Source organism: Sceloporus occidentalis, unplaced genomic scaffold, assembly GCF_023333645.1.
Source record: "Sceloporus occidentalis isolate IW3139 unplaced genomic scaffold, rSceOcc1.0.p SCAF_137, whole genome shotgun sequence".
Classification (NCBI taxonomy): Eukaryota; Metazoa; Chordata; class Lepidosauria; order Squamata; family Phrynosomatidae; genus Sceloporus; species Sceloporus occidentalis.
In genome coordinates, this window is record NW_028317117.1 from 929804 (window position 1) to 957459 (window position 27656).

At 43.3% G+C, this 27656-nt stretch overlaps 3 protein-coding genes across 3 annotated transcripts; 2 read left to right on the plus strand and 1 right to left on the minus strand.

The window, feature by feature from the left end:
- The first annotated feature begins 489 nt into the window (after positions 1-489).
- LOC149281199 (signal peptidase complex subunit 2) lies at positions 490-4777 on the plus strand. Its single transcript, XM_089499587.1, has 5 exons — positions 490-528; positions 3009-3092; positions 3314-3474; positions 4347-4481; positions 4591-4777. The coding sequence occupies exons 1-5, from the start codon at positions 490-492 to the stop codon at positions 4775-4777; spliced, it is 606 nt and encodes a 201-aa protein (XP_089355713.1).
- A 4046-nt stretch (positions 4778-8823) lies between these two features.
- LOC149281200 (sialidase-3-like) lies at positions 8824-10152 on the plus strand. Its single transcript, XM_089499524.1, has 2 exons — positions 8824-9024; positions 9154-10152. The coding sequence occupies exons 1-2, from the start codon at positions 8824-8826 to the stop codon at positions 10150-10152; spliced, it is 1200 nt and encodes a 399-aa protein (XP_089355650.1).
- Positions 10153-19042: 8890 nt separating this feature from the next.
- LOC149281201 (sialidase-3-like) lies at positions 19043-20774 on the minus strand. The gene is made up of 2 exons (XM_089499549.1): positions 20577-20774; positions 19043-19996 (listed from the first exon to the last, which is right to left on the minus strand). Exons 1-2 carry the CDS (start codon positions 20772-20774, stop codon positions 19043-19045), a joined length of 1152 nt encoding a protein of 383 aa, XP_089355675.1.
- Positions 20775-27656: the final 6882 nt, after the last annotated feature.

Here is a 27656-nt window from a genome sequence, read left to right on the forward strand (position 1 = left end):
TTTCCATTCGGTAGACATGGCCGTCTCATACACTGATATAATGTTATGTGAGGCAATTTATATCAACAAACAGGTCAGGTCTGGACAGTCCCTAATTCTAGGCCGATATAGTACTAAAGATACTGAGGCTTCTACTGAGAGTATACTTTACCTGCACCCGCCTAATTAGGATCCCCGATGGGGACCAAGAAAGCCCCAAAACTCTGCTCCCAGCACCATGTTCCTCTCCCGGGAACCTCGGTCTCCTAGCAACAAGAGACGCTATCATTTTACCCTGACGCAAATGTAGACTACGACTCCCGGCATGCACCACTCTCGCCGCATGTGTCCTGACGTCACGTCTCCGCGACCAAGGATTGCCGGGAGTTGTATTTCTTAGGGCTTCTTTCTAATGACAAGCAGGCGAAGCAGAAGGTAGCGGGAGAAACGTCATCGCTGCCGTTAGCCAATCAGCAGCTGCCGGGTCAGAAGACAGCGGGATGAGAGAAGATGGCGGCGAGAGGAGGCAGGAACGGCATACTGGAGAAAGTAATTGGGGCTGAGGGTGATGGTTTGGGGTAGGGGTGCAAAGGAGGGGGCTGTTTGGGGTACTTTCTGTATTGCTAGGGGTAGTGTTAACCCTTGCGTGTCTTGGCAGGCTGCAATGTGAGTCCTTCACAGGATGCTACTCCCCATGAATAGAGAAACCAGGGCCGGGGACCTGCTGGGGTGGGATGATTTTTAGTAAATTGGCCTAATGTGTAGGTGTAATCGCAAACGCAGTCACCCAGCGGGGGTATTATGGTGCTAAAGCTGCTGGGGCTGCACAGGGCAGTCTCTCGGCAGAGGTGGTATGGTGCCTAAAGCTAATGTAGTGTGACCGGGAACGGACTCCTGGCAGAGGTGGCATGTGTCTAAATCCTCTTGGGCTAACTGTGGGATGTGGTGTATTGCCTCTATGAGGGGTAGGTCCCTGGATCCAGGATTAGGTACCTTATGGGTATATAATAAGTATGTTATTAACCATGCAGGGGACGGGCATATGGCTCCTGAGTCCTGGGACTGGGGCAGACTTGTTAAGTTGGTTTTCCCCTGAAGCGCCTGATGTGATCTCGGACGGCACAGTGACAGCTGTCGGTCTTCCTGACGTCCGCCATGAATGGTTCCTGCCCCGGGGGGGACCCTGATGGCTCTGCGGGGGTGTAATTAGGTGTATTTGGCGTCCATGTGTCTGTCTACTGCTGCAGTCCCACTACACACCATGTGTTCGGGGGGGGGCGATTAACTACCGGGTGACGGGCCAAGTTCAGGAGAGTAAATATATAATGTAATGGGGCAGCGGATGTAGCCATGGTAACGGGTGATGACTGTGCTCGGAGCAGCGAGTGTAGCTGTCATCAGACCCCGACGCGTTTCGCCTCTTTCCTGCTGAGATGAGTCGGATTGATGCGATTTATTTAAAATCAGCCCGCTGGTAACGGACTAACTGATGGGGGGGACGCAGCCAATCAGGGCTTTGCTCAGAGTACTTTTTTTTTTTTTGTTTACTGCGTTAACACATTAAGTACTGCTGACTCCTCTGGAACCTCGACGGATCTTGAGACGACTCGATTCCCGTAAGGCGCCGTCGCTCCCTGGACGTCAGATCCGGTCCCCACTCCACAACTGCATTTAAAAACTTATAACCTAATTAGAAACATAGAATCTGCCGGCGGATCGGCCCCATCCGGCCCCTGTCTAGTCGCCCGTTTCTCCTGCTGTAAAGACTCAAGCCTTAATCGGTCGTCGGTCTCGTCTTAGATTCAGGAGCCGTATGTCTATCCCATGCATGTTTAATACCCTCACTGTATTACCTACACTACCACTTCTGCTGGGAGGCTGTTCCCTGTATCAACCACACTCTCGGTATTAGTTTCCTGGATTGCGGTCTGTGTTTTGGAGATCAGATCAGATGCTGAAATGAGTAAACATTTCATCAAACTTATCTTAGAAACCCAACTTGTGAATACCATGGGAGCAGCTATGTGAAAATGCCCCGTTCTCAGGATCTGCATGATTATTCCTCCCCAGTGGTCACATCACACAGTCTTTGTTAGGGTTAGTTGTTTGGTGAATTATATATTATTGATGTATGGAGTTCATTTTCCGTACAGGTTTATTATTTTTTATAAAGCCCCCCCCCCCAAGCCATCGTAGGCAAATGTAATCTGTGTGCTCCCTTTGATGCCCCCCCCCCCAGCTAAATGCCTTGCAGTGGATGGTCCTGAACGTGATCTACTCTCCGCCGAACAGCTCCAGCTGCGCCCGGGGGTCTTTTTAGACCCCCGTGCACATGTGTTGAAAGTGCAGCCCTTCATTTCCTGCCACCCATTGACTGCTTTAAGGCGCTAATCGGAATAGGTGGGCCGTGGAGGAGGAAGGGGGCTGCTGCAGGCTCCATCTTTTGTTTAACTGATTATTTATTTTAATTTTGGAACAATCCATATTAACTATGCATTCTTCTATAGTAGGGGTCTCTGGGACATCAGACTCTCACTTAAAGCGACCTCAGAGACTTATTATTATAATTATTATATTTTTTTTATTATATATATATTTTTTCTTGAGAAAGGACCAGAGGTGGTCCGAAACGTTGGCCGTGCTGATTGAAATAAACTAGTGTTTAATGCACTTTACTACAAAGACCCGTGAGTGCCTATTTTTCTTTGGTTACATATACATATATTATATATATATATATATATATATATTATTATTTATATTTTTTATTATATATATATATATATATATATATTTTATTTTTTTTATTTTTTTTTTTTTATTTTTTTTTTCTGATGAAACCCTCCATTTGTGCGGGGGGGGGGAGTCAATGTAATGGTGATCATACGCACTAAATTCAAGTTTGTTTTCAGTGACAGAAACTTTGTTGCATAGTTTCAGAAACTAACTTTGTTCCTCTTTCCCATCGAACTCGTTGCCTTGAGTGACATCCTAATAAATCATTCTTATTTTATTTTTATTCCTCGCAGTGGAAGATTGATGACAAACCGGTAAAGGTTGACAAATGGGACGGCTCGGCAGTGAAGAATTCCTTGGACGACGCTGCCAAAAAGGTACAATATACGGTTACCTCGCCGGTTAATGTGATGCGTACCGGATCCTGTCTTTTATAACATCGCACGGTGTTCTTGTATAAAGGTTCGGGGGTCTGAGCTTGGCTTGGCTCTCCCCGTCTTGCCATAAATTGTCCGTTTTAGGAATGCATTTGGGGCGAGTCCGTCTTGGGTCGTCGTCGTGTGTGTGAATGTTCACAGCGTGTCTGTTTCCGGATCAGGTTTTCCTCGAGAAGTACAAGTACGTGGAAAACTTCAGCCTGATCGATGGCCGCCTCGTCATCTGCACCATCTCCTGCGTCTTCGCCATCGTGGCCTTGGTGTGGGACTACTTGCACCCGTTCCCCGAGTCCAAGCCGGTTCTGGCCTTCTGCGTCATATCATATCCTTTCTGATTATATACGGATTTGGTTTTCTTTTTGGTTTATGATCGTTTCGCAGGCTGGTATACGTCCGTAAGGGGGGAATAATAATAATTCCGACTTTTTCTGTATACGCCGTCGCTGAAATATCCTGTACATGGATCTGTGACGTGGCGGTGGTTTGGGTATGTGCCAACTACAGAGTTCCCACAATGCACTGCGTGCCCCGTGCATTCATGGAGAATTAATGTGGCTTTATGGTTTAATGGCACGATTATCGGTTAAGTTGGATCTCTCTTTAGGAAGAAGCTGCAGCCAGATGGGTGAGGATATCGGAGGGTAGATCAGGGTAAGGAAGTCTTGGTTACGGAGGACTTGTTATCAACTGCCACTCAAGTCGGGTTCGGTAAAATAACCCCCTTCCTTTTCAACCAAATATCACTAAAACAAATACTGTGACTGAAAAACAAAGTAGAGATCGGTGACTGAACCGCTTCCAGACCTCACGGCCTCAGCGCCCTGCGCGGATCTGACTGGGAGATCACAGTTTTGTAGTGGTTTTTATTCAAAAAGCGTCGGGTTTTACCAAAATTAGACGTGCTTGTTTATGCTTTCTAGATCTTATTATGTGACGGTTACACTAAGGGACTATTTTACCCCCCAAAAAGCTAGATTTTGGGGCCGAACCAATATATGAAAGAAATTCATGGTAGGTTTTTAATACCTGTGTGTTACTTTTTAACACCATTGGATAATTATTTAGTGTAAAGGATCTGGTAAACCTTAATCGTCTACATCCATGAACGTTGTAGTCTAACGGCTGGACCGAGGTCAGAAGGTTTTCATTAACGACCGCTAATGATTGGTGTTTCATACCTTAACTCCTGTGAACCTATTTCCTGATGATGGGGGTCTTGACGATTTACACCTCGTATAAGGAGAAGAGCATTTTCTTGGTTGCTCACAGGAGGGACCCTGCGGGAATGGACCCTGATGACATTTGGCACCTCTCCTCCAGCCTGAAACGGTAATCCAATGAGATTCAAAGCTTAAGAGAAACGGGTCACGTAAACGTAACGTAAAAGCAAATGAGCCGGCGGCTTGTGTTTCAATCTGTCCCTCCGTGGCTCTTGCAGGTTTGACGACAAATACACGCTGAAAGTCACCTATATAAGCGGCAAAACCAGGCACCACCGCGATGCCGAATTCACCAGATCCATCGCCAAATTCTTTGACGAGAGCGGAACGTTAGTGATGGACGTGTTCGAGCCGGAAGTCTCCAAGCTCCATGACAGTCTGGCTGCCGAGAAGAAGACAAAGTAACCCTTCACATCAGGGCTTTTTCTGCCAGGCTGCGGCAAGAGGGGAACAAAAAACAAAACGGAAGCAATGTGATTTAATCTGGGGTCTGACAACCTGTAGCTCCTCATCTGTTAAACTATAACTCCCATGACTCGGGGGGGGATGTAATGGAAGATCAGCTGCGGAGCTACTGGCTGACTTACCCCCTTACTCTAAACCAGGGGTTCTCAAACTGCGGCCCTCCAGCTGCTGCAGGACTACATCTCCCATACTCCTCAGCCAGCCCCTTAGCTGAAGGATCATTATGGGAGATGTAGTCCTGCAGCAGCTGGAGGGCCGCAGTTTGAGAACCCCTGCTCTAAACGAATGTTTATCCTGTAACTCTACCCCAAACACACGGAACTTGCAGGTGTTTTCGGCTGGGAAAGGTTTGATTAAAAAGCTTTTGTCCTGAAATCCTCTGGTCATGGTTTTTGTTACGGTAACAAGTCCTCTGCCACCAAGGAGTTTTAATTCCGCACCGAGGCATGGAGTGAATACGGTTCTTCGAACCTGGAGCATTGTTCCTCCTCTAAAAAAAAAATTAAAAAATAAAAATACATATTCCTACAAACCCCCAAAAAATTTAAATATAAAAAATCTGGAAAAAAAGATATCTTAACCAGCGCCTGGTTCCGCGTGCATTACCAATATTAGACTGTAGAGGGAGCACTCGCGCATTTAAAATGCATCAAAAGAATACATTGCTTAGGGGTACATAATTTCCTCTATACATTGTGCTAACGATGTAAGATTGGAAACGCATTTCAGTTCTTACCTCGGTGCTGACGGAGATAAAACTTAAATTATATATATATTTTTTTTTACTTATTCTTTCCCCGTTTGATCCAAAATCCAATTATACAAAAAGTTATGCTTATAGAATTTCAGGACAAAATCTTTACTTGAACAGAAATCTGTCCATTTCTTTATATATATTTTTTTTAAAAAATATTTATTTGATGGAAATAAAAAGCATTTTTTTTTTTTGTTCTTTTGTACACCGTCAGATAAGCAGAGCCGTTCTGCCTGTAGCTGTAAAGCTTAGCTTTGTCACACGGCCGATTAATAATAATATTAATAAAAGAAGAAGAATCCTTTTTAGATCTGTTACTGTCCAAGTTCCGTCACGTTGTTACATTCCATTACTCGTCTTCTGTTGAGCATTTGTTTTCGAATGGCTATTTTCTAAGTATTGTTTTCCAATAAAAGAAAGGAAGAGGAACGGGCAGCCTATTTGGTGTGTCGGTAGATGTCCTCTTGCACGAGGGTTCGTGTGTCTACTTCAAAAGCTTGGTTATTATAAACACTTTTGCCCCCAACGGTGTGTCCGCGACTCTCTTTTAAAGGGAACAAGTTTGTATCGGCTCTTGGTGGCATCTGGTGTAGCGCCAGAAGCGGGTCTTGGAAAGGTTCCAGGAAAAAATCTTCTCCATATCCACCCTACTCGATTGAGTAAAAAAAACATCAACAGTCCAACGCTTCAAAAAGCCTACAGGATCTACTGTAGACAACCTGGGCACATGCGTGGTGGGCTACCACTAGCCATATGTGTCACCCATGCATTAGGTGGGAAGCGTTTTATTTCTTGGAGACATCTGGCCGACGTAATGTATCTGAGCGTAACGGTCTTAGGAAAGAAATAATCACAAGGTGAACGGGACGGGGCGAGAGCTGTTACATTGGCTAAAATCCAAACGCACCGTTTATGACGAAGCCTACGTTTTTTGGGTGGGTTTGCAGGAGGTTTAGAGTTTCAGCCCGCAACATCACCCTGCATTAAGGAGGACCAACGCTGACATGTCTCCTTTAGAAGGTCCACGCTGGTCCTGAAGAATAAAGAGTTAATCTGTAAAATCAAGTCATTTTAGTTTGGGGCATCACAGACTTTTTATTTTTTGTGGATACATAAGATTTTAAACTAAAACAATGAAATGCGGGTTTCTGCTGGGATTTCCTGGTGAGGATCTGTATCCTCGGGGCACTAGGTTAGTATTTTTAGTAACGGTGCTTGGTCGTGTCTACCCTCCGCTCAGGTATCGCTGCTGCCTGTCCCGCCAAAGTCTAACTGGGAGGCTGTTCCACTTATCTACCACCCTCTCAGTAAAGTAAAACTTCCTTCCGTTCCATCTCAGCCTCTGACCCTCTAGTGTTAGATTCCGGTCTCTTGTTGTAACTTTTCTCCTCTTTGAAATAAACTCCCCTTCTGTCCTTTGTTGAATACATTTACATGTTTGTAGCTTAGGGGCATAATCCTTGCCGTATAGGGCAGAAATTCTGTGTCCTGCTCTCACTTCGTGGCTCATACGGCTTCATGTTTCCTTCACAGTGAACGATCATTATTACTTATTGTTTTATATAGCACCATCATATTCCGCAGCACTGTACAATGAGTGATCAGGAGGAACTGTTTATCAGTTTTGCACAGAACCATTTACAATTCTCTGCCCCTGAGGCGATATTTTTAGCTCATGGGAAGGATCATGTGATATTTTCATAAACCTTCCATCGTTTGTCACATGCGGAATAGATGATAGATGTGATCTGCCCTAGAACCACAATAACAATCATCATACTGACTATAAAACATTGTGCTGCAATGGCAATGGAGCAGGGAGCAGGTCCAGCAGCACTCACGGGGTTAATCGTACACCAGTAATGAGAACTGTTACAGTAACACAGCTGTGCCCTGTCACCAGCACAGCCAATGCACCAATCAGAGACAGGGTAACAAGCATACGTTAGGGGAACGGCTCTGTGCTGGCAGCGGATTGGCCTGTTGTGGAGGCGTGACCCTGACATCCAACAAGGAAGCAAGTAGGTATGTCTGCCCTTATTATATAGGGGGGTCTGATATAAATCTACTGAATTCTATATGTGTCATAGCAGATTAGGCAGCGTATGGGTGTCATATATAGCACATACGGAGTATATAGGAAAGGGGGTACATATAGATCTATAGATTGGCATATCTGAGATTGCCTATACAGACAGAGAATATGGATCTATATTGATATGCTGTATACAGATACATATATATTATACATATATATTATAAAAGTGTATGTGTCTGATTTTTGTTTTGTTTTGCAGGAGACAAAATATTGATGTGTAAATATTAAACATTTTAGTGGTAAGAAAAACTACATTTTCTGTCCAAACTGGGGTGTGTAGCTGTTAAGTTGAGTGGTATATTATATATTGTATATGTTGAAGCCCGTGTTTAGTGAATGTCCTCTACAGTCCAATAATTTTGGCATGTCAGCTGCTACCCCTGTGAGTGATTGATTCGCTTTCATGAGTCTATACATCCCACATCCTGCAGGGGGCAGCACTGTACATGAAATGTGTCTACTGGAAAACATGGCCAATGTGGTCATCCTGATCCAGCCGGTCCTATGCTGAGTGGTCTGAAGGGGCGCAGAGGGACCTCCGCTTCTGTCTGCACCAATATCTCTTCTCACGAAGACTGAAGGTGCTGCTTTATAATGTTTTATCCCTGAATCTTGATGCAGACCGGCATGGGAGAAGGAGACGGGAGATCGGTGGCAACAGAGGCTCCGTCACTGGATCCCAAGCTACTGGCGGTGCAGCCAATATTTTACCTTTTGGGGACCTTTAACCAAACAGTTTACTGTCCCCGGTTCAGAGTTAATAATCCCATTAAAGAAAGACCTGCCTATGCCAAACATTGTACAGAAAAATGTATTTTACGTGATACGGCCATATTCTCGTCATCACATGTGCGTTACGCAGAAGTGTTGTTCTAAACAAGACACCAAACATTGTTAAAGCCTGTCGAGAAAGAGAGAGAGGAACTTTAATTTTAGGAAGAGGACGCTTCTTGTACGGTGACCAACATTACTGCCCCGGCGCCTAAAAGGTTAACTCTACTCTAGTAGCATGACCAAAAACCATAGGAATGGCCCTTTTGTTCTAAACGCTTCATAACGGAACCTAAATGTTTTTGTTAATATGTTGCTTTTTCTTGTTTTTGTTATTAATTTACGTTTTTTTAGGGAGTAGTCATGGCAGACCCGGACTCCGCAGACCTGGTAACGCTGTTCCAACAGGAGCCCAGTGGGATCACATACCGGATCCCAGCTCTCCTTTATATCCCCGAGCCACCAGCCTTCCTGGCCTTTGCTGAGAAACGCTCATCTCCTGATGACCAGGACGCCCTGTACCTCGTAACGAGGAGAGGCGTGGAAAAGCATGGGTCTATTCACGTAAGTCGCGATATATCTGCTACTCAATACTTAAAGGGTTAATACGACACTTGTGTGTCTCAGTTCTTTTTTGTATCCATTGCCTCTCGAAAGCTCTCCTCCTTGTGGCCTTTCCCTTATTTCTTGTAGTGGGAGGACGTTATTGCCTTGACATCTGCCAAGTTAACAGGCCACCGAACCATGAATCCCTGCCCCGTGTATGATGCGCAAAGTGGGACGATATTCCTCTTCTTCATTTGTGTTCGGACGAACCGCTCCGAGCTGTTCCAAATTCTGACGGGTAGGAACGCGGCAAGGCTTTGCTATGTGACCAGCAGCGACCACGGTAAAACCTGGAGCCAGCTGCGCGATCTCACAGCGGAAGTTATAGGTGATGACCTCAAGAATTGTGCCACGTTGGCTGTGGGTCCTGGCCACGGTATACAAGCTCCATCGGGGAGGCTGATAGTACCAGCCTACCTTTATTATGTCCACTCTCGTGTCTGCTGCCTCCCTGTTCCCTGCAAGACCAAGTGTCATTCGTTTGTCTTCTACAGCGATGACCATGGTAGGTCATGGCACAAAGGGAGCACACTGTGGAATCATAAGACATGTGAGTGCGAGGTGGCCGAGGTGGCCTGCGGCAATAATTCATCCGTCCTGTACTGCAGCGCACGGACCAAGGAACATTACCGAGTGGAAGCCATCAGCAGGAGCCAAGGTTTGGATTTTGCCAACTCTTATTTTTGCAAGAGCTTGTGTGAACCTCCCACCGGCTGTCAAGGAAGTGTGGTGAGCTACCGTCCACCAGAGTGGAAGGACCAGAAACAAGAACTCGACGGCTTTTCCCAGTCAATAAGGCCCTTAATGGAAAAAGGCACACTGTCTTGGCTTCTTTATTCCCACCCAACCAGCAACAAGAAGAGAGTCGACTTAGGAATCTACTTAAACAAGTCTCCTCTGGTACCGTCCAAGTGGACCCAGCCATGGATCATCAATAAAGGTCCAAGTGGTTATTCTGACTTAGCAGTCTGCCAAGATTCCCACAGCTTCGGGTGTCTGTTTGAGTGCGGCGTGAACGCATGTGAGAAGATCACCTTCAGGAGGTTCACACTGGAAGAACTAATGAAGAACGTGTCAGACTCATAAAGCTACGTGATATTAGAACGAGATGAGGACACCATCAAGGCACAGTTAACTGGGCTGGTGGCCATGATTACTACCTCCTCGATCTTCTCATTGGATTAACTGTATTTATTGAACACCAGCAGATTCCATAACACTATTACAATAGGCAGAAGAAGAGGAGGGCCCTGGTCTAGGGAGCTTACAATCTATTACAGTCGCAATGATTTCTTGTTCCTCAGCTGAGATGTGATTTGGATATTTGGAGCTGCGCCTACCTGGTGATCCGTGTGCCTTAAAGAAACTCCGAATCACTTTACCGCATGTAACCGCTAAGACCCCGGGTCAACCAGTTTCTCCATTCAAGGAAAAAGTGCTGCAGTCACCATGGCAACCAATGGAAAGTTACCCGCCGATTCCTCCAATTTCACCAGCGGTGACCAGAACTCTTCTCTTTAATTTTTATTAACATAAAATTCATCTGCTGCTTGCCAATACACTCCTGAAGAATGACCCGCATTATGCAGTGAATGAGTTAATTTGTTAAACTTTCGTTTTACATAAACCTCTCGTTAACCCTTTCCCCACCAGCGGCGTTTGGAATCCAGATGCTATTTTTATACGCTAAAGGGGTAGTTAGTGGCAGCTACAGTGCTTTTTAATAATGTTGGAAAGATATCCGCGGCCGTCGGCTAACGTTACTGTGTGTCGGGTGCTAAAACCTACTGTTTACAGGTTGTTTACAAAAAGCGGAGGGGAAATTCTTAAAGAATATAGTAAATTCTAGATTTTTGGTTGGCTCGATAATACGCAGGTGTAGAACGATGTTACTGAATTCACTACCCTGCGCGTTTCGCAGCTACTGAATGGCTGCCTATAGGCTCCCAGACTCCAAGTTTCGCCCGGAGGCTCGGGGGCAAGTGCCGCTACTCGAGTTCTCCTGGTGCTTGACACCTGAGTCCTGGGATGGGGGTTCTTGACACCCTTATATGGGGGTGTGTCCCACTTCCAACGCAGCATATAGTGTTAATGGCCAGTTGGGGACATCCGGCAACCGGCCGATTAATGAGTTCCACACCGGGGGCCTTCTCGGGCGATCTGCCCCTGGTTTTGCCCCTAGGCCTGGGGCTAGTCAAAAAATTGAGATCAGGTCTGTAATGGAGACATAACTTATTCCGCTGAAATATGTTTTGACTGTACAGCAGCCGATCTGATTCTGTGCTTATTAACACAGTGTTTCCACACTGGATACAACTAAAGATTGTGGAGTTTTGTCTTCCTGTTCAATTGTTCCAAAAACTAAAAACATATTTATAGAAGGTATTATTGTTATTATTATTAATAATTATTACTGTATTATTAAATATTATTGGAGGAATGTGCCAGTGAAGACGATGCTATATAACTACAGTATGGAAATTGCTGCATGATACACTGGAAGAGATGTGAACCATCAAAACCTATTAAATTTTAGCAGTTTGTATTTGTGTTTGTATTATTATTTTGATTGTGTTTTATGATTCATTTGACAAAATATAGTTGTTGTTAATTCTTTAATAATTAAGCGATCACCGGCGACATCAGCGGGTAGTCATGCTTACCCATTGTACAGTGCTGCAGAATATGACAGCGCTATATAAAGTAATAAATAATAATTAATTAAACCTTAATAGATGTCACATGATCATTAAGTGCTCCCAGTAAAAATGATGAATTACTTGATATATAATATATATTTTTCTTTTGTAAAGCAAGTGGTTGTCGGTGAAATTTTTTGATGCATTTCTGTGGACCTCTGGCTCAACATCCCAAGCCTCCTATATACAATATTCATTAGTGGATATAGTTTTCTTCTGGTGTAAGGGGTGTTAAATATAGAATGAAAAATAAAAGCGGATGATGATCTAAAAAAGAGGAGAGGGGGTTAAGAGTGACAGGCTGAAAAGCTAGGATGGTGGAAAAAGTGAGAAAGTTTAAAAATAATTAGAGAAAAATACCATAGACTAAAACATTTGGAGTAAATACACTGTGAAACACGTTTGTCATGGTGAGGTTACCACGTGTCGGTATAATGGAAGATCGCGGTAGGATGAGATAAAATTACCTTGTGCGTTCTAGATCTTAGTCATGAGTTGGATGGAGGGTTCCTAAATGTGATAAAACCCCTCTGTTCTGTGTGAGTCTCAACATATAGGAGTGGTTGGTCTCCAGTCATCAGCCATAATATTATATGATGGAACAAGACCAGGTGTCCACTTTCCTCATTACTATTGTCTCCATGGCACCTTTCTCAGGGCAAGTGGACTTTAGTGATCTAAAGTCATCATATGGGAAGTGCCCATCCACATGGAATTTTGATTTCTCTAATGATGTAAAAATTCTATATCCAGACAGGCTCCTGTCCCTATAATCAGGGCTGTCCCAGCTTAACCCCTTGCATCACCACATCGCCAAACAACCGAAGCGGACTAGGTCAGACATCTACAGAGGACACTAATGATGGAATTCGTTGGAATCATGTTGGAATCATATAAATAGAGCATTAAATTATATATATATATATATACTGTACTTTACCATTTAGACCGTTATGTAGTGATGCCCCATTCCTCTTTTTTTTTTTACAAAATTGCTGACACCGTTTTTAGAAAATGTACTATTAAAACAGCACAATTGTTAAAATTTGAAAAAAAACCAAACGTGTATATTTTAAAATAACATTTGGGAGCAGGATATGCAAACATTTGCATTATGTAGGCACAGCAGGGGCCCCCAAATGGAACTTGCGCCTAAAGGATTCTCGACGAGTCGGTTATCAGGAAGGAAACTCTTTCTAACGGGGGCGATAGCATACGTACTAAAGGAAGCGTTTGTTTATTAATTCTCAAGCCTTATACCAGCACCGACAGGCATAGGGGGTGTCAGACGAAGGTCATGGGGGTTCTGCAGCAACAGCAAGAAACATTATGTGTGTGTATATATATATATATATATATACAGACTATTATGGACAAAAGTATTGGGACACCTGACCATTACATGACATCATATTCTAAATACATAAACATTAATATGAAGTTGGTCCCCCTTTGCAGCTATAACGGCTTCCACTCTTCTGGGAAGGATTTCCACGAGATTTTGGGGAGTTTCTGTGGGACTTTTTGTCCATTAATCCAGTAGAGCGTTTGTGAGGTCAGGCGCTGATGTTGGAAGAGACGCCCGGCTTGCAATCTCCGTTCCAGTTCATCCCAAAGGTCTCTGATTGGGTTGAGGTCAAATTCTTTCACGCCAAACTTATCCAAACATGTCTTTGCGGACCTTGCTTTGTGCACCGCTATATGGAAAAAAGTATTGGGACGCGCCTCTTAATTATTGAAATCAGAGTTTGGGCTCCTTACTTCAAGTGATGGGGAATCTTAATGCTTTAGCACCATTACTTTTCGGACAATGTTCTGCTTCCAACTTTGTGGGAAGAGTTTGGGGAAGGCCCTTTTCTATTCCACCATAACTGTGTCCCAGCGCACAAAGCGAGGTCCATAATGACACGGTTGGATGAGTTTGGTGTGGAAGAACTTGACCTGACCTCAACCCCATCAACCACATTAGATGTCATCAAAGTCCATGTTGGTGTAGTGGCCAGGTATCCCTATACTTATGCCCACATAGTGTATATATATATATATATATATATATATATATATATATATATATATATATATATATATTAATTTGTATCATGGAGGGCATTAACCTTTACAGATGTGAAAAAACAGATGTTAATAGTTTATTTATAATCATTTAACATAAGGCAAAGTGAGTGAACAGAAGTGTTTGTGTGCGTGATGTATATTGTCGTGTGGTGTTAGCGTGTGTGAGCATATGGTGTTGTGATATAGCAGGGAGAAAAAAAATATGTGGGGAAAAACTTTTTTGTTATTGCTAAAGAAAAACCATATTTGAGAATATTTTCTTGAAACTCTTGATGAAAAGTGATTATTTTTCATTGCCACTCATGGGCACTTATCGATGTCCTGAGAATAAACAAACGCTTCCCTTCATATATGTGTCGTTAATAAGAGTTTCCTTCCTGATAATGGACTCGCTGGAAACCCTTTAGGTGCTCCAGGCAGTTCATACAAAATGTGTTTTTTTTGTGTACTACCTCATATTCTATTTTAAATCCTTAAGAATATTTGTTTTTGGAAAATTGTTATTTTAAGTTTATAGTTTCTAACAATTATATTAGAGGAAGGGTCATGCTTATTTTTTCATATTTTTTTTTTTTTTAAAACATAATATCGCATCCCTCCTTTTCCTCTCTTGCCTATTTAAAGCTTACTTTTTTCTGCGCAAACAATATGCTTTTGGACCCAGTGGGGTAACTACAGGCCCCTGCCTCTGGTGACCCCTGCGACCCCTTGTTCCTATCTCCTCGTACGGGTTCAAAATTGTTTAGAAAGGGCCCTTCCGATCTGGACTGCACCGGTTGGAAGGGCACTTTCTAAACTATTTTGTATGGGTTGGTATATTTTTTGCTTGTTTTTTTTATATATACCGTATTTGCTCGATTATAAGACGACCCTGATTATAAGACGACCCCCCAAAATCTGAATATTAACTTAGGAAAAAAGAAAAAGCCTGAATATAAGACGACCCTAAAGGAAAAAAGTTTTACCAGTAAATGTTAATTCATGTAAACTATTTTTTTTAATAAAAGCTATGATTGAGAAAAATATTTTTTTTGTTTTTATTTCTTGTATTTTCCAGCCTGTCCCCCAGTTACGCACATCTGCCCCCAGGCTTGCCACACCAATATGGCACTGTGGCCCATGATATGCCTTTTAACCCTCTATATGCCACTGTGCCCCATGGTATGCCTTTTGACCCCCTATATGCCACTCTGCCTCCAGAAATGCCTTATACCCCTATATCCCATTCTGGCATTTAGGGGGTTAAAATGCATATTATGGGGCAGAGTGGCATATAGGGAGGTATAAGGCATTTCAGGAGGCAGAGTGGCATTAAGGGAGTTAAAAGGCATTGTATAGAGCACTCTGCCTCCAGAAATGCCTTATACCCCTATATGCCACTCTGGCATTTAGGGGGTTAAAAGGCAGATTATGGGGCAGAGTGGCATATAGGGAGGTATAAGGCATTTCAGGAGGCAGAGTGCTCTATTAAATGCCCCCTTAACGCCACTCCAGAAATGCCCTATGCCCCCATTTAACACACACACACACCCTATACCCCCATTTAACTAACTAACACACACACACACACACACACACACACACACACACACTCTCTCCCCCCCTCCCCTCTCTCCTCTCTCCTCTCTCCCCTCTCAGCCCTCTCTTACCGGTGCTTCCAGCCGGGGCAGCGAGTTGACGTCGCCTTCTGCTGCAGCCGGAAGGAGGTGGAGTTGGCAGCGGGGGTTTGTATGCGTCCGTCGCGTATACTTTCCCCGGCTGTCAGAGATCAGAGATCTCTGACAGTCGGGGAAGGTCTACGCGACGGACGCAGACAACCCCCGCTGCTAGCCACACCTCCTTCCGGCTGCAGCGGACGTTGTCTACGCGGATCGCGTAGACGTCAACCCGCTGCCCCGGCAATACAGCAGGAAGCACCGGTAAGTGTGTATGATGGGGGGGGGGGGGGTGAGACAGGAGGATCCAGGTCCCCTGCAGCGGTGCGGGGGACCTGGATCTTAGTCTCCTAATCAGACTCTATTTGAGGTCTGATTAGAAGACGACCCCGATTAGAAGACGAGGGGTATTTTTCAGAGCATTTGCTCTGAAAAAAACCTCGTCTTATAATCGAGCAAATACGGTATATATATATATATATATATATATACATGCATGTGTAATTGTGTGTGTGTGTGAGAGCATGGATGTGTACTATTGTGTGTGAGAATGGGTGTGTAAGTCTGGTGAGGTGGAGTGTGTGTTAGAAAGAATGAATGTGTACATATGTTGTAGTGGGGGCGAGGGGCAAAAAAGGCACAGATAGGTGGTTTGGGGGCAATGATGGCACATACAAGCTGTTTGAGAACAATGGCACTAGCTGTTTGGGGTCGCTGACAAGCTGGGACAAAGATGACACAAACAGGCTTTTTGGGGGTTAGAATGAAACTGTGGCACATGTTGCTTGGTCAAGTTAGGGGTCCACGGGGCATTTTTAACGCCACAGCCCTGTGGTTTCTATTTACGCCCCTGTTTGTATCCTAGCCATACCGGCCCACTGGGTTCTATATTACAGTGGTATAACTGATGCAAATTATAAATGGCCACATAGGCACTTTTAGCTTCTAAAAAAGAAGTACATCGGGGAGTAAAAAGGGGCACAAGGACTTGGGGAACAAAGAGGAACTGGCCAAACTAAAGAAGACACTTAAGAGGTATGAGCTATGAGGCAGGGATTTATTTGATTTTGTCATACTTACCAACACTGGTTCTCCTTCGTGCTTGACTGCGGGGCGTGTGACATCACAACACACAGCGAAATGGAGTGGCAACATTGGGACCGTTCAGTACAAAAAAGGACATTTGGGATCATTTTGAAGACGACAAAAAAAAAAGGGGGTCTTACACACATTTGCACAAAGAAATTAAATGCACACGAGTCAGCGACACTTCTGTACTTTTTACATTTTATTTTGAATATAAAAGTATTGTGATAGATGCATTAAAATGAATACAAATGAATACAAGAAACATAAAAAAGAATTCTAAACAAATAAACCCTTTGTCGACCGCAGTGTTCCACTACCTTGGTTGCCCCTACCAGGGCCAAATATCATCTTCCATAATAATAATAAAAAATATTGATAATTTTCAAGGTGAATTTGAAGGACTAAAACCTGTTTTATTTTATTTTATTTGCTGTTAGAATGAAATAAATTAATTTATTAACACTTGCTTGTCCAATTTGAAGGTTATGTACAAAAAGCGGTTCTGGTGCATAACAAAACCGGTCTCATCACCATAGCAACCATCAGAATTTTAGAATCGCTAGGGTGATAAGACTACTTTTCATACTAACCTGCACCATCGTCACTTTTCTCCAAAAACCCATTTATTTTAAAGTTAAGGGACTGTTAATATCTATATGAAGTTGAGATCTATAGTAAAATAGTGATACATTTTCTATATGTCAATATATTTTATATTCTATCCTAAATACCTAACGAAGGTATCAAATCAATCAGCAACTTTGCAATAGGGGAGAGGTAGCGCGATGGGGAGGAATAATCATGCAGATCCAGAGAATAGGAAGTTAAGATGGCTGCTCTCATGGTCAATGACGACTCTTGGCCTAGGGCTGCAGGTTCAGTTGGGGGGGCGCGGGAGAGCCCTGACTTGGCTCTTGTCCTAAAGGTATTTTAATGGGGTGAAGAAGCTTACAGCAGAGAGGGTGGCTGGGGGTGCTGCCCTTGGTAAATACCCAGGGTAAACAAACCTCTGCCCATGGTATACACATAAGGGGGGGTTTCTAATACTTTTGCACTGGTTTATTTAGCATATAGAACTATAAAATGTAAGTTTGAAGGAAAGCGACCCGTATTAGTATTAGAACATGCAGATTTGTGGATAGAATACAAATATTTTATGCACCAGCCATTCACAGAATCCAACAACCTGCTACTTTGCTTCGGTTGGTTCCATGCATAAGACGTTCCAGCACATAGAGTGATTATTTTAAAAGACATGGTGGCTTTTCCATTAATTATTTTTTGTGCAATATAATTCGATTTTCCGGAAAATGTACAGTGAGGTTATTAAATGATTAAGGCCCAAGGTCTGAATGTACCCATCCAGGGGTTTTATACATACCCCTATCCTGTAGGCTATAGTGCATTATGTGATTTCATTCATGGCCCACGAACATGTAATTCTTCAGGCAGGGGCAAAATCAAAAGAATAGCTCCAAGATATATACCGTATTGGCTCGAATATAGGCCGCACTTTTTTCCCCCACTTTAAGTCTTTAAAGTGGGGGTGCGGCCTATATTCGGGGTCTAGCGCCCGACGCCCGGGACATGCAGTCCCGGGCGCCGGGCAGGCAGCGGGGCTAGGATACAGATCCCCCGCAGCGGTGCAGGGGACCTGCATCCTACTCTCTGATACGCTCAGACAGCCTCCCCTGCCGGCACTTCCCACGTAGGGGGGGTGCCGGCACGGGAGGTTGTCTAAGCGCATCGTGCGGTTGTCTAACCGCACGATGCGTTTTACCTCTGGCCCCACGCCTGACTTACCGGAGCAGACTCCCGGGTGTCTTGCGGGGCCGGCGGCGGACATCTACGCAATACGCGTATACAACTTCCGGTGCCGGCACATCCGGCACCGGAAGTTGTATACGCGTATTGCGTAGATGTCCCCCGCCGGCCTCGCAAGACACCCGGGAGTCTGCTCCGGTAAGTCGGGGGGCAGAGGAGGACAGTGGCAGCATATCTCGGGGGGGGGGGGGACGCACAGTGGCAGCATATCTCGGGGGGGGGGGGACGGACAGTGGCAGCATATCTCGGGGGGGGGGACAGTGACAGCATATCTCGGGGGGGGGGACAGTGGCAGCATATCTCGGGGGGAGGGAGGACAGTGACAGCATATCTCGGGGGGGGGGGACAGAGTGGCAGCATGTTTTTTTGGTTCTTTAAAAAAGCACCAAACTTTTAGGGTGCGGCCTATATACGGGGGCGGCCTATATCCGAGCCAATACGGTATATAGGTGCGTGACCTGTAGAGGTCCAAAACCTGGCAAGCGCTGTGAAGGGTTCTGACTATGCCTTCAACATCTCAAGGAGGTAATCGTGCAATGGCGTGACACATGGGCCAAAGTTCCAAGTGGACAGAGGGTGTCATCATTTGTCCTACCTTATGAACAGCCATGGTCCCCCTTTTAATAATGCGACCTCTTATTTCTTGAATCTTGCAAACAAACTCTTCTTCTTCTTAATGTTTTCCAACACGTCTTCTAAGGTGAAAAGGCAGAAATCTATTTTGTCATACTGAGTTTCCTCGCCACACTCAAACAAGATGGCAAACGTGTTGGCTTCTTGACAATCAACAAGGTTTGAGTAACCGCCGAAGCCTTCATAAATGACCCAAGGTTTGGACCAAGACTCAGAGACAAGGGGATTCTTGGTCAAGAAGACTCCAAGATCTCTATGATCTTTTTTTAGGGGATGTGAAAAGAGGAGCCAATAATTGCGATCTTGTCCTGGTTGTTCAGCTCCAAGAAAACTTACAATACTCCCTTGGCAGCCGCCACTTGTCTCTTTCAACTTCTTGCTCTTTTCTACAAACTTAAATTCACCTCCAACGTTCAAGCTTAGAGCCTCCAACCTTTTGTTTCCTGTGGACTGTGCGTTGCAATAGAGCATGTTCTTGCCTTCATCGCTTATTTCTGCCAACTCACATTCACCACACTCATATCTGGTAATCCGCTCAGATATTTGCCACCGGTGCCCCTGGTCCTCACTGTACAGATAAAATGACTGTTTCTTCCCAAACCACCAGCGTATAAACCAAAATTTAGCCACATGGACATATGCTGGAATAATGAGTTTCCCAGCTTGTGTCTGAATTCCGTGGCCTGGAGACACGGAGAAGGTAGCCATATTCCTAATGGGGTTGGTCACTTCCGTGATATCTTTGATGGTGCTCCACGTCACCCCACAATCGTTGCTGGTGATGTAGCACAGCTTAGAAGAATTTCCCCAGATTCTCATGTGTTTCTCGGTAACCCCAATTGGGATACAATTAAAAAACAAGAACACAACTTTGGAGCTTGCCTCGTAGACGGCGCATGGATTCATCGAGCGATGGTTCTTTAGGGTGGCTTCATGTAAAGGTTGGATTCCTTCCCACTAAAGACAAAAGAAAAAAAAACTTCATTATGGTTGAGAACCCACAATATGATCCATATCAATGCATCTGTTCTGTTTTCTTACAGGTAGCTTAAAGTTTGTTCTTAATAACTGTTTAAACGTACCACATGACCGACCCTGAAGATATATGTATACCCAGGGTCGGACTGGTGATGACAGGATGGCCCTGGAACTTTAGGTCCAGCGGTCATCTGATGACCTAAGCAAGGCCAGCTGCTTAATATGTACGATAGGTTTTTTGGTCCACTTAACAGCCTCCCATATGCCACTCCAGCTCCAGATGGGGTGCTGTAGCAGAAGGCCAGTGGCTGGAGATGCCTGGCCGGACGCTACTCTTGTTGACCAGCGGCTCACCAATGCATTTGCCCGTTGTGTCAGATGTCTAGTCCTGGGATTGACCAAGACAAAGTCACACTGAATTGTCTTTAAAAGATGAGGGTGCACACACTTGTCAACTCAAGTATACGCGACTCAACAGAAACTTGACCATTGGTGAGGTGAGCAGATGCAGTAGGTAGTCTACAGATGATGGAAGGTAGCAGCAAAATCGGGAAATTACCTTCACATATCCAGTCTTGTAGATCCCTCTCCTCATGACCAAATATTCCGCGTTGACGTCTTCATAATTCTTGCGCCTTTCGGCCAAGGCCAGGAAGGTGTTTGCCTCTTTAATGTAAGTGAGCGAGGGGGCTCTATACACAGGCCCACTGGGTTCATGGATGAACAGCGGGGTTTTCTCTGGAAGAGGAGACTTCATGTCTGGTTCTGTGTAAATAAAACGAACAAATCTGTGTAATTGCACATTTTAAAGGTTAACCATGTGCAGCTATGTGAAGCATTGCATAGTAATAATTACAGAAGTGATTAGCATCAGACTAGTGCCTGATTAAGGGCCCTTTTGCGCACCAAAAAGATTTGGGGGTTTCTTAAAATCAAAGACGTCATCCATTCAGACTTGAAGAAAGGAATTTTCACTTAAAGCAGAGAAAAGGGGTTCTTTACAGTAAGAGCAGTAAAGATGTGGCCTTCACCAAACACGGTGGCTGAGCTATCAGACCCAATAGAGGTCTTTAAAAATGGGTGGGAGAGTATATAATATATAATGTGAGGAATATACAGGATATAACGGGTTATAAGGACGGGATTAGTAATATGGGTCGGAGAGTATATAATATATAATGTGAGGAATACACAGGGATATAACGGGTTATAAGGACAGGATTAGTTATACGGCCGGAGAGTATATAATATATAATATGAGGAATATACAGGATATAATGGGTTATAAGGACGGGATTAGTTATACGGGAGGAGAGTGTATAATATATAATATGAGGAATATACAGGGATACAACGGGTTATAAGGACAGGGTTAGTTATACGGCCGGAGAGTATATAATATATAATATGAGGAATATACAGGATATAACGGGTTATAAGGACGGGATTAGTTATACGGCCGGAGAGTATATAATATATAATATGAGGAATATACAGGATATAATGGGTTATAAGGACGGGATTAGTTATACGGCCGGAGAGTATATAATATATAATATGAGGAATATACAGGGATATAACGGGTTATAAGGACGGGATTAGTTATACGGGCCGGAGAGTATATAATATATAATATGAGGAATATACAGGATATAAAGGGTTATAAGGACGGGATTAGTTATACGGCCGGAGAGTATATAATATATAATATGAGGAATATACAGGATATAACGGGTTATAAGGACGGGATTAGTTATACGGCCGGAGAGTATATAATATATAATATGAGGAATATACAGGGATATAACGGGTTATAAGGACGGGATTAGTTATACGGGCCGGAGAGTATATAATATATAATATGAGGAATATACAGGATATAACGAGTTATAAGGACGGGATTAGTTATACGGCCGGAGAGTATATAATATATAATATGAGGAATATACAGGGATATAATGGGTTATAAGGACGGGATTAGTTATACGGGGGGAGAGTATATAATATATAATATGAGGAATATACAGGGATATAACGGGTTATAAGGACGGGATTAGTTATACGGGCCGGAGAGTATATAATATATAATATGAGGAATATACAGGGATATAACGGGTTATAAGGACGGGATTAGTTATACGGCCGGAGAGTATATAATTCTCCCGAGCATAAGACATGACCAAGGACTGATTAAGGCTTGAGGCTTTATAGCAGGAAAAATGGGCAGACTAGATGGGCCGAGTGGGGCAGATCTGCCGGCTTAAAGGCATTAAACAGATCCTCCTGGAAAAAAATACTGTATTATATTTTAGATTTTTTGGTGAATTCTTAGAAATTGGTTTTATATTATAACTAGTTCTTAGCCGCAAGCCTTATTCTAAAAAGTATGCATTCCATGCAGCACACGAACAGTTAACGGTCAGTGGTATGTGGGGCAGGAGCTGGTCCGGTTCAGAATGGGAGGATACGGGAATATATTTACATTCTGCAAGCGGAGAGAGAGAGAGAGAGAGAGAGAGAAAGAGAGAGAGAGAGAGAGAAATACCGGAGAGAGAGAGAGAGAGAGAGAGAGAGAAATGCCGGCACAGAAAATAGCTGGGGGCAGAAAAAGGGGCAAACATTGGCAAGGGTAAATTCACGTAAATTTAAAGGGACCTCGCAGCTATCACATGTACTGTACATGATGGCCAGAGTCTCCCTTTGGCTGAAAGAGGTTTATGGGAGTTGTAGTCCAATAATCCCAGAGGACCATTTCTGGTAATCTTCTCCTAACCTTGTAGTCAACTAACCCTTTCACTGCCTTCTGGTAGCCTATAGGTCTTCTGTTTAAACCATAATGCCGGCAAACATATTCTAATAGACAATAGGGCAGAGTCTGCTGGGAGTTGTAGTCCACGATATTCAGAGATGTATTTACAATAACAAGAGTTTGCGACAAAGCCCCCTCTTTTGCTTATTGGGGATGGCCCTTCACAATACAGAGTGAAGTCAGCGAGAAGAAACGTTTAGTGAATACGCCTCTCATCGGGTCTCTAGATACTACTTCTGCTTCAGAAGTTGAGAAAAGCTCCTGTTTTTATCCCACGTGGGGTAATGATATCACAGAGGCTGAGTCATCGGAGTGAAATATCTCCTGCCGATCCGACGAACAGAATTTGATCAAACAGAAGGATAACATTTGATACATTCAGTCCTCGATATCATTGCTGCGAGTTAAACAACAGAACGCATTGTATGAATACAGTAACGGCATCAGAATCTTCGCTTGTTACAATGTCACCAACCTGTTAACTGCTTGTGTTCTAGCAGATCGCTCTAGTACTCAAAGGGTTAAAGGCCGACGCGTTTCACCCAGCAAGTTAGGCCACCGAGAGAAGGCGACTGCTGAGCCGGATCCGACCTCTGGCTGCTGGAAGCCGATGCGGGATGTGAATTGTTTTCCCTTTTCGGTTTGGGAGACTCCCAGATGGTCCGTTTTCATTGGATACGCAGTCCGGGTAATTCCAAGCCTAGTACTGCCTAGTACTCCGTGCATCCCACACCCTGCCTCTGATCACAGATTCCTCCCCAAAAATACTGACTTATCTAAATATTTATTACTATTTAATCATATTATTTGGATGAAATAATGTCGCACGCGACGGAGAGCAACTTGTATCATCTTTTTTTTTTTTTTTTTTGCTGGAAAATAAGAATTTTTTAAATTTAATTTTCTTTTATTGCCACCACTTTACACGTTCTGGAACTGCTCCATTTTTATCAGTTTTTTTTGTTTTTAACGTGCCGGTTTCTTTAATATCGTGCGCTTTTGAGCCAACTATACTGGCTTTATTCATCTTCCGGTGTAAATTATCTTCCTGTCGGGAGTCATCTAGATTAGATTAAGAAGACATTATCTTTACTGCACTGTGTTAAACAACATAAAGAAAAGCCATGAAGGTTTTTTTTTGGGGGGGGGGGCTTACAGGACTTAAAAGGGAAAGTTTATTAGAAGAACACTTAAGACATCATCTGTACTTTAATGAAACGTAGAATTTAACGCTAGATAAGAAGCATTCGGCCCATAAAGTCTGATGTAAGGACCTTAATCAGTCGTTGGTCTCGTCTTAGATTCAGGAGCCGTATGTCTAGCCCATGCATGTTTAAATCCCCTCACTGTATTACCCTCTACCACTTCTGCTGGGAGGCTGTTCCATTTATCTACCACCCTCTTAGTATAGCAAAACTTCCCTACATTACATCTAAGCACTTGCTGAAAAGTGATTGACACTCAGGCTCACACCCTGGCTGATGCGTCACTTTTCCTAAATCCTACATGTTACAGTCCTATACACTAAATAAACCTATGTAAGGGTGCTTACAAATTAAAAAAAACATGTATGTGTGCACCATGGGAGAAGCCGTCTTCCTGTCCTCAGGATCTGCAGGATTATTCCTCCCCATTAAATCGCTGATCACTGTTAATTGGCTCAGGCAGCCTTTGCAGGGTTTGGGGAGAAGAAAGGAGAGAACTTCAGGACAGGACCTTGAAGAGGAATTGGTGGCTTTGCAGTGAGGTGCGGATCTCGGCTTCGATAAAGTAAATTTGAGCCTAAACACCTCCCAAAAATAAGGGGTTTCGACCAACTTATTTAGTAGAGTTCTCCTTTAACAAGGATTTACTAATCCCCGCGATAAAACAATTGTCACAATGGGGCTGGGGGGACCAAAAAAGCACGGAAAGACAAAATTTTTAGGTCAACAAAAGAAGTAACTTAATGAACAATTTTCTCCAATGCCCCACCACATCACCGTGTTTGCTGCCCAATAAAAAACATTTCCTTTTGTGGTCCGGATCCTGGGTATTATATCATAGAAAGAGGCGATTTGTCGGGAGGACTAGAACAGTCGAGAGTCGCTGAATGCGGCCGAGATGAAATGCTGACTGTATGTGAATGAGATCCAGCTCATCCCGTCTCACACAGCACGGGTTCTAGAATGTGGCCTTTTAACTGGGGCCAAGCGAATGATTCCCGTCTACTAACCTCCTAACAGTTTATGGCCACACAATGTAGAACATAGATGGAGAGGAGCAATGATCTGATGCCTCTAGACATATAGAATGGGGGGGGGGTTAATAAGGCAGTTTTAATTCATTTGTTTTTAGTAGCCATGGCTAGTCAGCGCCTGGGATTTGCACTGGTTTATGTGGCTACACTGTATTTCAGTATAAACACTTATATGATTTTGCAGTTGGGTGCAAAAGACACAACGTGGCAGCCAATCGCATTTATGATGTCAATTAAACAAAGCAAGAATTCCGCGCATGCCCAGTGACTACTATTTAAAAATACATCTGCGGCATGAATACTGCGCATGGTCATATATTGCTTTGCTGGCCATTACTTCAAGCTATCCCGACTTTGGCGAGTCCTGTCTAATTTTTCGTGGCTTTATTGCTTACGAAGGGCCTGAATCAGTGGGACTGCACTCAATGAGACTCTCAAGTAATTTAAAGCCTTCTTTGGACACCATTAATGAGACTCCTGTGGATGTTTTTTGCTGCTCCAACATCCATTGAGTCCAATATACTTCAAAAGGAGTGCTACTGAGCATGTGCAGGAAGCATACTTAAGTATGCTTCCTGGTTACACTTTCTGGTTTCAGTAGGAAGTCAGGTGAAGGAGGAAAATTCTAAAAAAAAAAAGATTCTATAAATAAATATATATATATATATAAACATATAAATGATATATATATTTATATATAAATATATATATATATAGAGACACATATACATACGAGAGAGAGGAGAAAGACAGAGGAGAGAGAGTGATACATGCAGATGCAGTAAAATACACTGTAGACCATGCAAAATGCATCTTTTTATATTATTATGCATTGAAAATAGGACTGGAGCAGACATTTAAAAATGGCTTCTGTGTATGCATTGCATTATGTATTGACCCCCCACATAAAAAAAATAAATAAAAAAGACTTAGAATAAACATAAAAAATTCAGATCTTCTTGATCCACGGAGAAATCGGATTGCCTCTTGATGTCGAGGAGGAATTCCCCCCCCCCCAAAGTGCCAAAATCTTTAAAAAAAAAAAAAAAAAAAAAAAAACTTGAGTAGGAAGGATATTGAACTTAAAGGACTTTTTTTCAACCTAAATTACTATGTTACTGGCAGAAAATTAGGATGAATCCTTTTACTAGATTTTGCGGGTCAAACAATAAAAATATAGCATCCTGTACCGGAAAATGAACATTTAAGCGAACATTTAGGCCAAATGACACAATACAATACAGTACAATAAATAAACAGAAACAGATCCCTTGGCATCACGGCAGGATGACTACATTCCAGATACGCTGCCAAGAACATTGGCAGATTATTCGCGATGCACGGATGAAATAAAACAGACAGGAGCGACGCCTCCACCGCATCAATAAATATTAGCGGGAATGTAATAAAGCCGAGATGCAGTCACGAGAGATGTCAAGACATCGGAGGTCTCTTCTTGGGATGTAAGCAGAGTTGTTTTCGTATTAACCAGACCAGCTACCATGTTCCTTTCCACAGAACGGTCCTTTGGAACAAGACTCAAGATTACGGCGAGACAACAGAGGCAGCAGCTGAAAGGTTTGGGTGGGGAAACTCTAAATAAAGTAAAACTAAGGCGATGCGAAGTATGTTTTATTTCCGCTACGTATAAGGTGTTTATGAGAAATCGATAAAACGCAGGGGACAATGTCATGGGAAAAGGGAGTACGAAAAGACTCTGAATGCCTAAGGCAGGAAGAGGTAAGATCAACATAGAAAGGTAATTCAACCGAATAAAATGATGTTGCCAAAAACTATGCTTTAAGTAAACATGGAATCTTCATGTTTAAATATTAATATATTAAGTAAATTTAAATATTGGGGGGTCCCGTCACACTATACCGTCATATGTTGTTAAGTCCGCCACTACGTCAGAGTACCCCAGATTTGGCGAGTCCTATTCAATATAAACACGGCTATATTACTTACCAAGGAGCTGAATCAGAGGGACTGCACTGCCTTCTGACACAACGAGACTCTCATCCAATTTAAATCCCCCCTCCATAAATGAGACACCAGTGTATTCGGCAGGGTGCCTAACGCTTGCTCACAACCTGCAAATATACACATATATAATATATAGCATTATATCCAAACACAGTTTAATCAAGGGGGGGGGGGAGTAATAGGCAAAACCGCAACCTGTGATACCACTGGGAGTCATTTTCTCTTTTTTTTTTGCATATCAACGTGTAATACCTAACATGATGTAATATATACTTTTTCGAGAGAAAAACCCAGCCACGTAAGATGTATGTATTTTGGACAATACAATACTAAGATCTCCTAAATGCTATATATTTGTATTTGTTTTTCATCTTTTTCTGCAAATATAGCCACATTTTTAACGACGCAGCTATAACTCAGGTCTCCATATCTGCTTAAAAAGGACCTCGTTACTAAGCAGTTTCATAGATCTTACAGCAGATACGAGCACATCTTACAAGAAAGTCCGTGGCTTTAGACCGACCCTAGAAGCTCCTTCCTCCGACCCAAGGAGGAGGCTCAAAATAATTTTCTTGGACGCCCATGTAAAAGACAGCGTTTGAGTT

Excerpts from the sequence above, each read along its gene's own strand:
- LOC149281201 (XM_089499549.1), bottom strand. The coding sequence starts at position 20,774 with ATGAAGTCTCCTCTTCCAGAGAAAACCCCGCTGTTCATCCATGAACCC. Across the intron at positions 19,997-20,576 it reads ACAAGACTGGATATGTGAAG|TGGGAAGGAATCCAACCTTT; the intron begins GTAATTTCCCGA and ends TTTTGTCTTTAG.
- LOC149281200 (XM_089499524.1), top strand. The coding sequence starts at position 8,824 with ATGGCAGACCCGGACTCCGCAGACCTGGTAACGCTGTTCCAACAGGAG. Across the intron at positions 9,025-9,153 it reads AAAAGCATGGGTCTATTCAC|TGGGAGGACGTTATTGCCTT; the intron begins GTAAGTCGCGAT and ends TATTTCTTGTAG.
- LOC149281199 (XM_089499587.1), top strand. The coding sequence starts at position 490 with ATGGCGGCGAGAGGAGGCAGGAACGGCATACTGGAGAAA. Across the intron at positions 3,475-4,346 it reads CTGGCCTTCTGCGTCATATC|CTATTTCCTGATGATGGGGG; the intron begins ATATCCTTTCTG and ends ACTCCTGTGAAC. Across the intron at positions 4,482-4,590 it reads CTCTCCTCCAGCCTGAAACG|GTTTGACGACAAATACACGC; the intron begins GTAATCCAATGA and ends TGGCTCTTGCAG.